Genomic DNA, 16,742 nt, shown 5'->3' on the forward strand with positions numbered 1-16,742 from the left:
ACAGAAAATTTGAAACCCTTTGAAATGAAAAGCTTAATAGAAATCTATTAAATCTAGGTTTGAAAGATCATCTAATGTCAGTCCTGAAGTGAGCCAGCCAACCGCAGGCTAAACACAGAATAACAAGGACAAGAACTGTTCTGGGTCAGACCTTCCTGGCAGACATCCTTCCAGTTACTTTCTCAAAAAGTCCTTGGCTCACTCAATTCCACAGAAGCAACATTCATCAGACACACATCTTGGCCAGCATGGCTCCAGCATGTGAAGCTGGCTTCCACCATCAATGTCACTTCAATTCCAAGTAAACAACAAAAACAACAATAGAATTATTTATCTGTGAGCTGCTTACAGAATTCTAGAACCCAAGAGACTAGAGTGATTCTCTTCAACCCTGCAGTTTCATAGAAAAGCATTACAGTTCATAAGCTAAAACACTTAAAAGGCTAACTGACTGAGCATGTAAATAAGCCTTTTCACTACTTAACATTTTTAAAACGCTTATGAGAACTAATTTCTTTTCCTAAAAGCATCCATAATATAGTGACTGTGTCACAATCTCTGCTTATAAACTTAGTATGTAAGGAGTCTACCTTAGACAGAACACCAAAGAAGCATTCCTGCCTACTGAAGTTATGACAAACATCTTGAGGGCCCTGGCCATAAGAAAAGAAAAAGCCAGAGCTACCGTTTCGGATCAGAATCCCTGCCGACATCAGTATCTACTTTCAATTACAGGAGATGTACAGCAACAAATATGATGAATGGTACATAAACATTTCTCTTGACCTTCCATTCATGGCATGCAATCTGACACCAGAGTTCATTTAAAACTCACTGGACAGAGTAAATAAACAAAACATCCGAAAAAATATTAAGTTTTCAGCATTTTCTCTAGGAAACTAGATAATGCTAGCACATAACTAGAATAACATAACTTGGTAATTTTACAGAATGTTGGGGGGGGGGGGGCATTTTACCAAGACAGGCCACATCAAGTCTCATCTTTTGAGACCAGTCGTTTATCCTCTCCCTTTTGCTTTCTCAGAAAAAGATTGGCACAGTGCTAATTTCAAATAATCGAATAACAGGGGTATAAGAAACAATAAACTGACAATAATGATCATGAACACGATGGCAGAGTATATTTCTCCAGGCTGGATGAATTAAACAGATATAAAGTAAGAAATACAATAACGTGAGAATAAAATAAAGCACACCTGTCGTTTGAGGGGTTGAAGTGATGTTTATATTACGGTCAAAGATTTGACACTGCTATGAGGTAAACCATTCTATTATTAAGAATTCTTTACCCAACAGTAGGAAAAAAAACAAAAAAACAAAAACGTGCATTTGAAGCTACCTAGAAATCCCGCACCCTGTTTGTCTATAGAAACCAAGCAGAGCAGGTTAGGAACTCTGAGAAAAACATTCACAAGTCACTCTTGTGAAGGACACACTTAAAGGGAGCCCTATTTGCAAAGACCTCCATCGCCAGCATCATGCGACCTCTGGGTCCGACAACAGCACCCAATTAGCACGTAATCCATGTGGGCCAGTGGTTTAAAGTCTCCCCGCGAGGATCTGGGTCACTAGTAGCACTGTAGTGCCTTGTAGTATAAAGTGTCTCTCCCAGCGCCTCCACTACCGGGTCATCTCCAAACCTGGCGTCCCTCTGGGACAGATGGGACACTTGCTATAAGCGGAGCCAAAGTCCCACAGCAGGCGGGCAAGCCAAACCCACGTTCAGCCGAGGGGTGGTCAGGCTGACACACGTTGGGGCAGCCCGGCCTCTGCGGGGAGGGCTCCCGTCAGTCCCTCTGACCCACTAAGGCAGCACAGGCCTCGACTTCGGAGCCAAAGTGCTCTTCACAGTCGCCCTGGGCCGCGCGGCAGGCTCACCAGCCCCGCGCTTCCCGGGTCGCACTAGTCTCCGTTACCAAGCCGTCACCGCGGGCCGCCGTCAGTTCCCGTAACGTCCTGGCCTCAGTTTCCCTGAGTGTGCACTGGGATCCTGCGCTCCCCTCCCACGGGACGCTCAAGTCTAAATGAAACTACTTCGGGGCGGACCGGCGCTTCCAGGCGGCGCTGCCCGACCAGCCCGACCCGGCCCGACACTCACGGGTAGGCATGGCGACCCGAGCCCGTCCCGCTCGCCGCCGTTCCGGGACTCAGAGGGGCCGCGCGAGCCGCGCCGCCCGCAGCATGACTGCGGAAGCCCGGCCAGGTACGCCTCGTCGGGGCGGAAGGCGAAGAGCCGAGCGAGCGGACTCCGACCCGCCGGCTACAGACCCCACCGGCCGCGATCCGCGTCCCGTCGACGACGCGCCGGGCCGACCCACGCCCGTGACGTCAGCGCGTCGCCGCCTGGACGCCCCGCCCCCGAGCCGCGGCCACTCCGCTCGGCTCCTTCTTGCAGAGTGAGCCTCGAGAAGGCTGAGTGTATTAATTCCAAGTTTTCTTTTCTTTTTACTCCTGGTGATCTTACTGTCCCATTTTGGCTCAGGGTGAATCCCTTAGAACTGGGAGGGTAAAGGCGATGGTCTTGAATGTAGCGACTTCCTCCGGGCTCCCTCTGGGATCTATTGAACTGGCAGAGCTTCCATCTGGCAGTCTCTGAAAGCCTAAAGCCTTTAAAATGCAACAAGGTTATCTGAGGTGATGGCAGAGGACAGAAAATGTCATTACCTCTAGGACTTCTGGTAACTTTAAGTGAGACAGTGAGACAGTCCTCAGGACTTACTCTCCTCCTTTATAATGCGTTCTGAACATCTGGCCAGCCCTGTTCTTAGCCTGGGTGTCATTAATATTCTACCTGATGGGTCTATTAGGAGTCACAAATCTGGGTCACCCCTGGAGGCAGGGCATCCAGCAATGTAGGCAGGTACATATAACGTTGGCTAGACACTGAAGGCTGCTCACAACCTCTTTAGAGAAATAAAAGCAATGCCCAGAAATCTAATACTATGTTTTCAAAGTGGTTCATTCAGGCCTCGTAGGATTCTAGGTCCTGAGCTAATGCTGCTGAATGTCATATAGGATGACGTAAACATGCACTTACGTTTGGGGACCTATATCCTGGAGTGTAGTGCCAACTTTCTGCTTAAGAAATAAGATTGTGAAGTCTTGAGAGGAGGAGATAAACAAGATGAAGTAACCAGAAAAGCTTGAGGGAAATTAGTCTGAGTCAACTTGGAAGAAAGCTGAATTCGACTTAGCACAGACCTTGGAGGAGAAAGGGTAGAAGCAATTAAGAGTGAGTCATAGAAGCTGGCGAAAGGGAAGTGTGTATAAGAGATATGAGAGATGTCCCTTGCTGATGGGAAAGGGCAAACCATCAAGGATGTAGCCCGTACTTAAATAGGTTTCGCTATAGTAAGGTTGTCCATTTGACAGAATCTAGAATTACCTGAGATCCAGGCCTTGGGGCATGCCCATGAGGATTATCTTGATTAGGCTAACTGAGGTGGAAAAACCCAGACTTCGTATGTGTAAAGGGACGACTCAGCAGCAGATCTCACACATCCCTCTGCTTGCTAGCAATGCAGCCCATTCCTGATGCTTCCCCACCATGACTGATTGCAACCTTGAACTGTGAGTCAATGAACCCTTTCTATGAAGTTCAATAATATGATGCATACCCTTAATTCCAGGAAAGGCAGGCAGATCTCCATTATTTCAAGGCTAGCTTGGCCTGTATGTGATGTTTCAGGCCAGCTAGGGCTACATAGTGAGACCCTATACTTTAACAAACCAAAAGGCCCCTTTTCCCTTAAGTTCCTTTGATCAGAATACTTATCATGGTAACCAAAAATAAATAAATAAATAACTTGGACAGTCTCCAGTGAACTGTAACTTCTAAATTATTTCCTAATCTAACTTGTCTCCCCAAGACTTTTACAATATATTTCTTTATCTATATTGTCACACTTTGTTGTAATATTAATGATACTGTTGCAGCGATGATATTCTACCACTGGGCTACTGAGCTTTAAAGAAACATAAATACGTTCATATTTATAAACAGGAATACAAAGGTAGACTATAACACTTATATTCTTGCCTAGCAGACAGCGGTGAGCTACAGAACATTAATTCAATAACTGTGTAAGTATAGAACATGGTTGGCTCTTCTGGGTCCATGTCCTCAGACTTAACCATTGTTGAATTGAAAATATACATGAAAAAATATTTTTCATCCGTAATGAGAAGAAAGAATTCTATTCCTCATTTTTTCTAAATAATATGTCAACTGTTCACATAGCATTTACATTGTACTAGTTATTATAAGTAATCTAAAGATAATTTGAATTATTAGGATATGTGCAGGTTACATGCAAATGTAATGGTATTTTATATAAAGGAGTTTAAATTCTGTATTCAAGGGGGATCCTGGAATAATCCCTATAGATACAAAAGTATGGTTCTATTTATTCAAGAGTGTAAAAACAGTAAAAGGTTTTTTTTTTTTTAAAAAAAAAGGAGTTAATAAGCAACATTACACTTGAGTTTTTGATTCATTATTTTACAAACAATTCTATGCTCTTTGTTGGAGCAATAGCATCAAATTTATCAGTAACAGGAATCTTAGAAGACTGGCCACTTGGTAGAGAAATCTTGATGGTAATCAGCCATTTAGGAGGCATCAATACTGTGCAGAAAATCTCTTGGGTACTTTAGAATTGGTGGTGGCTGTGGAAAAAGAGCCAGAACTTGACTCTGAAAAAAGAATCCCTGGGATTTGTTGACTGCTGAGTTGGAAGCAATAGACAAGCATCTGTTAGTTATGTAACTCCAAGGTTGGAACAAGGAAATTTGTGGTGCCAGGAGAGCAGTAGAAAAATTGGAAAGGAATGTTGCTTTAAGCAGTGTAACGAAAGGATGTGAGTATATCTTGGCCATATTGAGCTTGAAGAGTCACCCAAGGGAGGCATCCAAGTAGAAAGAGCTGAAGGCAGCTGGGCAGACCAGGTTGAAAATCCCCATTCTAAAGGTCTCAGGAAGGAAAATTTGGAAATCATTGTCACAGAGACAGAAGCTGCTGAAAGTAGAAACTGGAGAGTCCTCTGAAGAGAGATATGCAGCCAGCAAAGGCACACACAGAAAGACAGAGAATCAGAGGAGGAAGACAGACAGACAGAGACCCAGAGGACACTGTGTCCTATAAGGCAGGTATGATTCCCAAAAGCAGACATCTCTGCTTACGTTACCAAAAAAAGATACAAAAAGCAAAGCTCTGAGAGAGTCTGGCACCTAATATCTTTGTCTTTTTGTCCCCTTGGTCTTTCGGGTTTTGTATTGTTGCCAGAAGTGAAATCAGCAACCAAGGATTCTGAGCAAGGACAGTTGAAGGATAGGAGGCAGGGTTTCATAATGTCTGGAGTTACGTACCTTTTTCCTAGTGATGCACACAGAACTTGGTAGGCTTCCTCCCATAAAACAGTGTTTTTGCTTTTAAAACCCTCTGGATTGAATATCTGCCTGTGTATCTCCTCAACCCACACTGCTGACAGCGATGAAGCCATCACCATTTCTTCAGGTATATGAACTAAGAGTGAAAGGCTAGCCTCTGTTGAACTGCTTTCCTGTTTCCACTGGCAAATGTTTTCCTCAATCCATCCTCTCTGCGCCAATCCCAGCAAGTAGGACTTGAGATGTAGGCACTCCCATCCATCCAGGTAATGTTCAGCACTTGTCCAGGCACAGTGTGGGCACAGCAAACATTGAGAAGACTTTTAGATCCCCTCTTCAGAAAAGGATGTATTCCATTGGTGTGGAGCCACGGCTGTTTGAGGTCATGTTTTTGTCAGGGTATGGAGCAGGAAGAGCATACTGTCTAATATGAAAATCTAGTGATACCTATGCCTAGCTTAAAACTCATTATAGCTCAGCATTAAAATCCCTTCTCTTTACATACTACAGGAATGTAGGTAGCTTTTCAAAACCTGATTTCCTTTTACCTCATCCCATGAGATACAGTACAAGATCTTACCATGAAGTAACACTGTTCCATGTTGTTTCCCCAGCCAAAAGCTTTCCCTGAATCCTTTACTCTAGGAAACCTTTGTTTCCAAACTCTTCCAAACTCCTGTTAATATTTAATGTAATTAAGCATACTCTAAACCTAATAACCATCGTCCTAGGCTTATATTCTAGAAAGTTTTCATAGAAGAAAGGGAGTCCACTGTATCCATGGTAAGGGTGGGGTGTGCAGGCAACCCAGGTGCTAATCACCTGTAAAATGTGGTAGAGTTATGCATGATATTTTTAATATCATCAACATAGCTTGCTCTGAAAAATACAGAGATGAATGACTAATTAAATATCATTGGTATTTATAGTACAGTAGTGCTTGCATAAATGACAAACATACAAAACAGTATTGGTACTTATAATGGGATCAATAATTTTAAAGAGACTAACTTAGAATCATAAATTGATCTTCAGGTACTTCTTATCCCCAAACTCAATGTACCCCTCAATGGCCCCTTTCTTTTATGGCACATGGGAGGTAGTGGGAAGTCCCAGAAATAACTGGAGAGGGTTCTTGGGAAAGATACAGAGAGCTGCAAGTGTGGATGGGGAGAAGAAGCAACAGAATTTGAGCTTAGCACACTCTCCTTTATAATTTTTGCTGAGAATGCCTGAGATATTTGCTAATGGCAATCTACACATGAGCCATTAGTAATTAAGGCCCTTTTATTATATTTATAGTCTTCCAAAACCTGTTAGCCTCCAATCAAGAAAAACATTCATTAGTATTCCAATAGGGGAACACTTTCTTTTCTATATTTACTGGTACAGTTTCAGAATATAGGCCATTAAAAATAGAAGTCCTTTGTTGGTGTCTTAATCCTTCTTGAAAAATAATTAAAACATGAAAATAATATTAGAAAGGTCATTGTCCACCTCTTATCAGGGCATCAGCTTTTAGCCCCAATTCCTCAAAATAGCCTGTTCCAAGTTTATACCAGTATATACTCCAGGTTCTGCCCCCTGCCCTGGGATGATTCATTTTTAATTAGCACGCTATTTAATGCTTCCACAGCAACTGCAAACAAACTTGCAGGCTATAGGAGATAACTCTGTCTATTCTCCTGAAACCATCTTCCCCAAAGGTCATAATGATGTGATCCAATATTCCTGCTACTTAGTCATCTTTCAAAATAAATATTAACAGCAATAATTTTCCTCTTTTGAAAGTTTAATTCCATTCACTTCCCCCCCCCACTGATTAATGACATAGCCTTCCGATTATTATGAGTCACATATTGCATGGATTTGGGACTTACAAGCCCTGGGTGGACTTATAAGCCCTTGCTTTGGGTTATGCCTTCCACTTATCTCATCTTTTTGGTTCATTTGTTTGTTGTTTCCTTATTTTTGAGATTGCATTTTAATTACAACATTTCTCGCCTTCCTTATCTGTCCAAACCCTTTAATATACTCCTCCTTTCTTGCTTTCTAATTCATAACCTGTTTTTTAATCAATTGTTATTGTGTATATGTGTGTGTGTATATATATATATGTATAAGCTCTTTTGGCCATATAATGTTATTTGCATATATGTGTTCAGGGCTGACTGTTTGGCGCTGGACAACCAATTGGTATGCTCTTCCCTGAGGAGGACCAACTCTCCTGATCCCAGCTTTACTCTGTTGCCTGTAGTTCTTTGTGGGGGGTTGAGGCCTCATGGGCTTTTGCATATCCCATTTGTTATGATCATTGGTGCCTCCTTGTTTAGCTCATGTTTAGACAGTCATGTTTGTGAGATTTTATCAGTATAGTTTCTGATGTTTTTAGATGATACAATCTCAGTAAAGGCTCTGAAATCTGGTTCTTATAAACTTTTGCTTTGTTCCCTGAGCCTTAGACACGGAAGTATTTTGTAGATGTCTCCACTGGGAATGGGTTCCACCACTTTGCCTATTGATTGGTTGTGGTTTTTCTGTGGTGGTTTCAGTCTATAGGAAAAAGAAGTTTCCTTGATGAGTGATTAATACTATGCTTACCTGTTGGCATAAGGACAAATGTTTATAGACTGATTATCATTATAGATTGTTCCGGTTTAGCAAATTAGTGGTTATAGGACTGACCTGAATGCCCCCTCCCTGAAAACTATATTTCAAGTACCAGAAAGTGCCATGCAAGCCTCCAAAGGAGGGAAGCAATCAACAGTCCTAACCAGCAATTGTGCCTATGAGCCACATCAATATCCAGCAAAGCACAATAGCCCTATGGGGGTACAATAGTAACACTCATAACTTGGTGGTAACCAGATGCTCTCTAATTGAACTTAAGACCTACTCAACAACAGGAATACCATTCCTAGTACTAGAAATCTAGCTAACTATGCAGTGCTGGTGAAATCATATTTATTAGAGAACATTGTCTGCTCCTTTGATAATTTTCATCTCTCTGGACTTAATTTTACTCAGTGTCAATACTTCATTGGTTTTCAAGGTAGTACTTCTCAATCTTTATTGCACTTTGGAGTCACCATGGGAATGTCCCAAGATGCAAATATTAGAATCCCAATCATAAGGCTTTCAGATAGTATTTAGTATGCATGGCCCAGACCTAGACCTGATCAGAAGGCTTAAACTTCCCCCATGCGTTTTTATGTCTATTAACAACCGTGACTGTGGCCAGTTGCCGTTATAAAGACTTTAAGTCCAAGGGGTTGGGGATCTAATTCATCAAATCTTGTACCACATAAGGCCATTTCTGTGGGTGATTACCCTTCTACATATTGAGACTACAGACCTTTGAATGCCAGAGTGATATTCTTACTCGTGCGTTAACCAAACTAACTGGAAAAGCTCATGAGACCAAATGTAAAAGGACAGGCTTCCATTCATTACCCAGCCTTTCTGAGTCAACCTGGACATTGTGCAAGACATACACTCCTGACCACCTCCTAAGACAACATCTCAGTCACCTATGCCTTCTACAAAGAACCACACATAGAAAGGGAGCAAAATCTGAGACAATAAGGTTAAAAATTCTTGATTCAATTAGACAAAGCAGCCGGAAAACCTTCCTTAGAAACACTATCATTTTAAACAATTAGAAGGAAGCATTATCTCTCATTGCTATTTACTAAAATGCTAGCTAGCTTTAGTATTTAACACAGGGTGGAATGAATTTGCTAAAAGGGAGAGAAAACACCTCTTTAGTATGATGGCATTCTAGGCAGTAAGAATCTGTATAAGACTTTCATGACAATTGAAGTTACATCTTACTTATTGCTTATTCCCGGCCATTGAATACATTAGGTACTTAGGAAATATTGAAGAAGAGTGGGAAAGAGAAAAGGGGGTGGTGGTAGAAAGGAGGAATGACCACAAGGGTATAAGGATAAAAAGTACAGACAAGTGAAGGATTAGAAGAGGGTCCTTGTGATAAGCTGGAGAAACAGCTTTAGTCCTACTCTTCACATTTGTATATACACTGCTGTCATCACCTCTGTTGTGGGGAAACCAACACTTGGAGAAATTAAATGAGTCTCTAAAAGTAATACAAGTGAGTAATGACCTTGAAATTGAATTCGCATAGGTCTGCTGGTAAAGCTCAGTTATTAACCACAGAATGCAGGGCTAGATGAAGAACAAATGGGCCCAACAGGAGCTGCAGATCCAGGTTTATACAAAGAGACAATTGTCCCTCTGCCAGATTTGTAGAATGTAGAAGGAATTGTCTAATACAAGACTTACTTTGAGACTACCAGTGGATGGAATAATGATACAGAGACTTATTATCCTTATTGTAAGCTTATGACACCAAGCTGGGCAAATCTCAGCTATTTTAACTTGGCCATACTGTCCTGGCCTATGTCCCACCATGTGGTCCACTACCTGCCCGTGTTAGTCTCTAGTCCTAGCTACTTCCCGGCCGGCTGGAGAACCCATGCCTCTGACTCTATGGAAGTTCTGCTTACCTATCTTGCCTCAATTACTGACCATTCAGCTCTTTATTTAACCAATCAGAAGGTGATGGAGAACAATGCTAACAAAATACTGAAGCAGGAGGTGCTTCATAAAAATGACAGTACCAGAGTCCAGCGTGTTTTCAGGTCTCTGCTAGTACAGAAATCAGCACTGAATAATACAATGAGAATCTTTACACAGTCTACAAAAACATCACTCCAACATCTTCCCCTTTTAGCCCAATAAAAGGTTCTAATATCAATAAACGTTATACATTAAGAACAATTATAGAAACTATCAAGTAAGAATGACATTCCCAATGTCCAGTCTATTTAAATTTGGCAACCTTGGAAAAAGTATTATCTAGCCTATCTTGGTGATCCAAAGTTCTGTACCTAAACCACTTTCTATCGTAACTTGCACTTATCAACCTATAAATACCTTTTTAGTCCTTCAAACATTTTTTTAAATCCTAAAATAAACTTAAGCTGAATTGTGAGAATATAACTATCTGGTCTTCAACCCCATCAGAGACCAGAGAAAGATAAATATTACCTAAGTAAACAAGAAAAACAGAGCAAGCAGCTTCCAAAACTATAGAAATGACAAAGGTTGTTGGCTACCTGAACAGTCAGGAAAGGTTCTTCTGCAACATTGGGGCATCCATCCCTTTGGCCTACTGGCCCAGAATATTTGACAGACTTTTCTGTGAAGCAGGAATTATGAAGGACTTGCCAACCTTGTCTTCACAAAGGTTGGCAGTCTACTTCATTTGCATCCTGCTTGTCCACAGCTTGGATATCATACTGTCAGCAGTTGAGGCAAGAGCAGATTTTTGCCCCATAGCTAGTTTTGCCACATTTGAAACAAAGTCAATATGGAGGTTCTTTGATGTCCATCATCTTCTTTGAAATAGTATGGGGTGCTGCCAGGAGCAGACATTTCTCACTATCAAATAAAAGCCATTTATTATTAAAACATCTTTAATGCCATATTCTGTAGATGGCTTAGATTTTGAAGATTACCTATCTACCTGTAGTACATTGAACAGACAAATGTTGCTGGTTTCTGGCTATTTATTATCTGATTAACTTTGAAAACATCTGCAGGAGGCTAAATAAAGCTTATTTCTGTAATTAACTAAACTAGTACCTAAGAAGGCCACAAGTGTGATTGACTGACTACTAACTTGCATTTCTTAATTATCCTAAACAGTTTGTAATAGCAGCTTTCAAAAGGACTAGAACTTCACATCACATTTTAAAAAGAGTTGCATAGGTAAGGTACAATACCTTAAACAAGAATTGAAACATGTATACTGTATGTTGTAACAAAATATATCCTTAAATTTGTATAAACATACAAAACTCTATACCCACATACCCCTTCTGCTCTACCAGCATTTCCTTTAAAGTCCTGTTAGATCTCTTCATAATTGCTTGTAATGTAGGAATGTAAGATATATCTGTAACTTTCTCTATGCCATAATGTTTAAAAGATTGTTGTACTTTACTGAATACATATATCAGAGCATCATCAGTTTCAACCTATAAAAGAATCTTTAATATAGCCATCACCAACTCAAGGCAAAAACCCACTGAAATCTTGAATAGGTATCAATTGTCTACCACGTTGGCCATGGTAATTGAAAGCCAAGTTTTAATATGGCTGACATCAACTCTCTTCAATCTTTAGGAGTTATGTAAGTTTGTGTGGTCCAGTTATTGAGCATATCTGTTTTATATAAGTTAAATACCTGCCAAGAGACATTATTGTTTTTTAAATATTTTTAATTCTAGTACCTCTTTGGGCTGCTATTCAATTTCTTGATAACCTTGTAGATTTTTCTCACCCAGACCTACCCCTTTTGCTGTTGCTGTTGGTTCAAGATTGTTTTTTTTTTCTGAAGATTTTTCTTATTTTGATTCAAAGATCACCCAATCTCTGTTCTATTGTCTCCAATTTAGCAATCCATTAGTCAGTCGTTTTCTTATCTAAGTCTGCTTTATTTTGTTTTTTTTTGTTTCTTAAAGAGAATATAAAAAAAATTACAATTATTACTGAATGCTTAAAACCCTGAAATGTGAGATCTGAGAAGACAGCTTATTCAATACAGCACTTCACGCTTGCATTAGAACTTGAGTTCTGTCTTGCAAGTCCACCTGAGAGGCTGGTGCACACTTGTAATCTCAGCACAGGGAAAGTAAAGAAAGAAGGATACCTTGGTCTTGGTGGTCAGCCAGCCTAGCCTAATTGGAAAGCTCCAGGCCAGTCAGAGACCCCAACTCCTAAAACAAGGATCTGAGACACATACTTTATTCTGTTGGTCCCAGTACAATGCACTAAGTCATCAAGCTGTCTTGGTCAGCTTTCTTATCTTATTATTACAAAGTGGGTGGGTGGAGCTGCAGTTCTCATCACTGGATATCTGTTGCATAAACTTTAACCTCTCGTGGTTTTATTAGGGTGAGTAAGCTGATGGGTGAGGGGCCTAGGGGCATCCTCTCACCTCCATTTTATCTCACCATCATGGCACAGGTAACTGAACATTGTCATTCATTTATTCATGCAGAGTAGTCAGGGGCCAGAGAGATGGCTCCATACAGGGAAAGGTACTTGTTGTATGCCTGATTATCTGAGTTTGATCCCCAGATCTGACAGCAAAAGGAAAGAACCCAGCTCCCGAAAGTCATCTTCTGACCCTGCGTAAGTACAATCGGACACATTTGTTTACAATATCTCTTTCTCTCTCCTATTTCTCCCACACACAAGCAACACACGTGCTTAAAATAAAATCTTAAAAACTTGTATTGAGTATATTGCAAAATACCCTGCTGGGTGCTGGGGCACAAGAGCCACTACTTCGCAGTGACTACAATGTGGTTAAGCAGATCTTAAACAAGTACATGAACAAACATATAATTATAAATTGTAAGTGCTGTAAAGCAACTTGGAAGTATTCTGGGAAAAAGCGATTCAAGTACAGAGCCCCTATTTATTACATAGGGGCTCAGGTGGCTTCTCTGTTACATGCCAGTAGGTAGGTCTATCCAGATGCTGCCTACAAAGTGCTACACACCTTATAGAGAACTGAAGAGCGATGACAAAACCATCTAAACTCTGTCTCCTCTTCTATTGTGACTATGTGCTGACTGATGTAAACAATGTCAGCAATAAAACACTCTCTGGCACAGTCTTCTGTTTGTCTGGTTCTAATTAATTTCTGTGGTTATTGTTGAGTTCTAAAACGTTATGTGTAATTAGCATGTTTTGATGCTTTTCCTTTCCTTTGCTATTTTATATGGAAGTTACTTCACAGAACTCCCAGTTATAAAATTGGTCCTTAGGTAGTTTTAGTGACACATTTCTATAGCACTAGCTTCTCAGCAAGCTGAGGCAGGATGACTGATTGCTTGACCTAAAACCCTGAATTCAGCCCCAGTTTTGGAAAGAAGATAAAAGAGGAAGGAAGAATAGAGAAGAGTGAAAAGGAGAACAGGAGAGGGAAAGTGATAAAGGAAGGAAAGAGAAAGAGAGAAGGGAGGGGAGAGGAGGACTGACAGGAGGAAAAGAGGGACGAGGTGAGACTTTTTATACATAGGAGCATGGTGCACAGTGGTTGTGGATTAGTCATACGCCATTCTGACTCGCCTGTCTTCAAACTCTGTGGCACAACACACCCCGCAATTTAAAGGTAGATTTGAAATAAATAATGACAGCAACATGATCAAGAAGCAGAACTTGAAGTACTTCATTTCCACGACTACTTGGAGTTTTTATTTGAGCTTAAAAAATGTAAAACAGCATATTGCAAAGTGGGTGGCATAGTATTTAGTAACTGAAATATTTCCTGCATGAACTGTTTTATTGATTCTGAATAATATTCTAGCATAGAATTATTATTAAACTGTTTTAAAAGTAAACATGAATTAATATTATATTTGATTCTGTCACTGCATGAATATTCTCATCATCTGAGGAGGAACATGTCAAGAGGGATCTTGGGCTGAGGCTTGCCTGAGGTGAGAAAATGGCCTACTGTACAAGCATGAGGATCTGAGACTGAATTCCTAGCAGTTGTGTGCAAGGCAGGTGTGCTGGTTTACACACTTGTGCCCTTCACATTAAGGGTGGCAGAGCCAGGAGAATTTCTGGCCTGGGCACACTGGAAAGCCCCAGGTCCCAGTGAAAAACATGTCTGAAAATATGAGATGGAGAATGAATGAGTAAGACACTGAACCATTGTTCTACATACATACGTGTATGAACACTGATGTGCATATTTATACTAACTCGTTCGAACTGAGAAATCTATTTTAGGTCACAAACACACTTAGTGTCACTGGACACATCTGCCCAGTCAAAATCTACCTATGGGCAATGGACAATATAACACTTCCATCTACAGAGACATTGACCCATGCCTTAGCTCAGCCCACTGTCCACCTAGACTTGAGCTAGTGACACAGAAAGCCAAAACCTAGTTACAGCAATTGGCGGGGAGGGGGGGAGTGAGGAGTTTTGCTTGAGATGTTACAGGAAAATAAGGCTAAGGGCTAAGAGCTAATCCTAAGGCTAGCAGCTGAGTAACTCCCTCTCTGTTCAATGTACCCCCCATCCTGTCCGATTTGCTGGGTTTTAATAAGGAATGAGGTGCAAGAAACTTTCATAAACAACAGGGAATTTCAACAGAAGCCAGGAGAGGGCTTCCAACTGTAATTTCCCCTTTCATATAAAGTTTTTACCGTCAACTACCAACCTCACAGGCGTTGGGGTTATCGTCCTCCACAAGGAACCTCTGGGTAAGATTACTTTAAACATAGGAGCATCTTTGATTGAATAATCTACAAGCAAAGGAGAGAAAAAAAAGAGGGTGGAAAGAAAAAGACAAGGAACAGAGATCTGTGAACAAAATCATAAGGAATGAAATCTCCCAAAGACAGGATGGCCTGCCAGGACAATCCCCAATGATTTGTGAAAAATGGCAGATGAAGCCCCCATTTTAATATTGAACTTGGCTTTCAACTAATTATGCAAAATCACAGTAAAGATTGGCACCACAAAAGGCAAGCTTGGTGGGATACAGAAGTCTGAAACATAAGGGACCATTAGATGATTCAGATAAACAAACACAGCATGAAGAAAAAGACTGTAGGGGAAGGGAAGTTGGGAAATGTCATTGATTTCTGTGGATATGATTTTTCATCCACAAACATAAGGCAATATAACTTTATAGAAGCAGGTAGGTACCATAGTTTAGACATTTAGTAAGTCTAAAAATGATCTAATTTAATTGCAAATCTTTTAGTAGTAGTTTGGCTTCAGAGTTATTCATTCTAATATTCAATAAAACTGACATTAACATGGTCTGACCTGCCTTACCATACTCATAAGAAAACAAAACATACCTTCTAAATCATATCAAGACACGTTAATAAATTTAGCATAAAATTTCATAAACCAACAGCAGTTTCCAACTGCTATTATAATGATGTAGGCTAGTGGAAAGTGTTTTTTTATTGCATTAACTGACAGTCTTTGAGCCTTCAATGGTTCCAGCTGGAAAATAAAGTACACACTGTCTAGAGGAAAAAAATGTTTTAAAAGAAATGCATGCCAACTGCAGAGGATGTAGAAAATGTAGACTAGTATAAAGGAGAAAATACTTCTATGGTCAAATACACCCCATTACTACTTATAATTTTTTCTCTTTCTTTCCAATTTAAACACTTAAGCTTTAATATCAGGAGAAAGTAATGTTATAGACTTTGAAAAGGCATAAACATGGAAAATTCAAGAGAATCCATTTCTAAGGGGTCAAGGAGACCACAAGAAGACCTAAAGTCAACTAACCTGGGCCTGTGGGGGCTCACAGAGACTAAACCACCAACCAAACAACTTGCATAGGGTGGACTTGTTGAAAGCCGCATGATCGTCTCACCAGCAAGAACGCACGCGGACACAAGGATCCTTCTGCAACAGGCTTTATTACAGTCAAGCCATGAAAGGAGGAGAAGCCCCGGGACGGCCCCATGATGCTCGGGGCGGCAGCGCGGCCCTGGCCACCTCGTGGGCGCGGGCGGAGCTCGCATCAGCCCAGGGACTCCGCGGCGTCCCGCGGGCCGCAGCCGGGCGGGCAACCCCCGGGCAGGGAGAGACGGAAGAGAGAGTTACCCCCAAAGTGGCGCTGTTTATATAAGCCCTGGTCACACCTAAGTGTCATACGCTGATTGGCTGTTCACTCTTCACCCCTGGGCAGTGGCTTGGCGCCCTTTTGCAACCCGCGTCTGAGTCTCAGCTCTCCACATGGACTTAGACCCTACATTTATGTAACAGATGTGCAGCATGGTCAACATGTGGGTTCTCCAAGAACAGGAGTAGGGGCTGTCTCTGACTCTGTTGCCTGCCTTGGATCCCTTTCCCCTAGCTGTGCTGCCTCCTCTGGCATCAGTGGGAGAAGATGTGCTTATTCCTGTTATGACTTGAGGTGCTAGGGTGGGTTGGTGTCCCTTAGGAGCTTCCCCTTCTCCAAGAAGGAATGTGGGGAATGAGGGGGGGAGTGTGTGAGGGCGGGACTGTGAGAAGAGGAGGGAGGAAGGAGGATCAGGCTGTAAAATGAAGAAAGAAAGAAAGAAAGAAAGAAAGAAAGAAAGAAAGAAAGAAAGAAAGAAAGAAAGAAAGAAAAAGAAAGATCATTTCCCATAGATTTGAGTGGAGAAAAAAAAAATTCACTTAAAGATACTGGGTAATTCACAGAATAGTCAGGAAAGCTCAAGCTTTCAACTCAGGAGCCCTAGTCTAGTAGCACAAAACTA

At 41.2% G+C, this 16,742-nt stretch overlaps 1 protein-coding gene across 1 annotated transcript in view; it reads right to left on the reverse strand.

Annotated features, from left to right (window-relative positions):
- The window catches only part of Efr3a (EFR3 homolog A), a 91,288-nt gene extending 88,937 nt beyond the window's left edge, over positions 1 to 2,351 (reverse strand). Inside the window, exon 1 of the mRNA XM_060389348.1 lies at positions 2,120 to 2,351. Coding sequence (XP_060245331.1) covers positions 2,120 to 2,129 — 10 coding nt within the window. The 5' untranslated portion in view covers positions 2,130 to 2,351. The remainder of the gene's footprint in view (positions 1 to 2,119) is intronic.
- Between the last annotated feature and the right edge of the window lie 14,391 nt (positions 2,352 to 16,742).

Source organism: Meriones unguiculatus, chromosome 8 (genome assembly GCF_030254825.1).
Source record: "Meriones unguiculatus strain TT.TT164.6M chromosome 8, Bangor_MerUng_6.1, whole genome shotgun sequence".
NCBI classification, from domain to species: Eukaryota; Metazoa; Chordata; class Mammalia; order Rodentia; family Muridae; genus Meriones; species Meriones unguiculatus.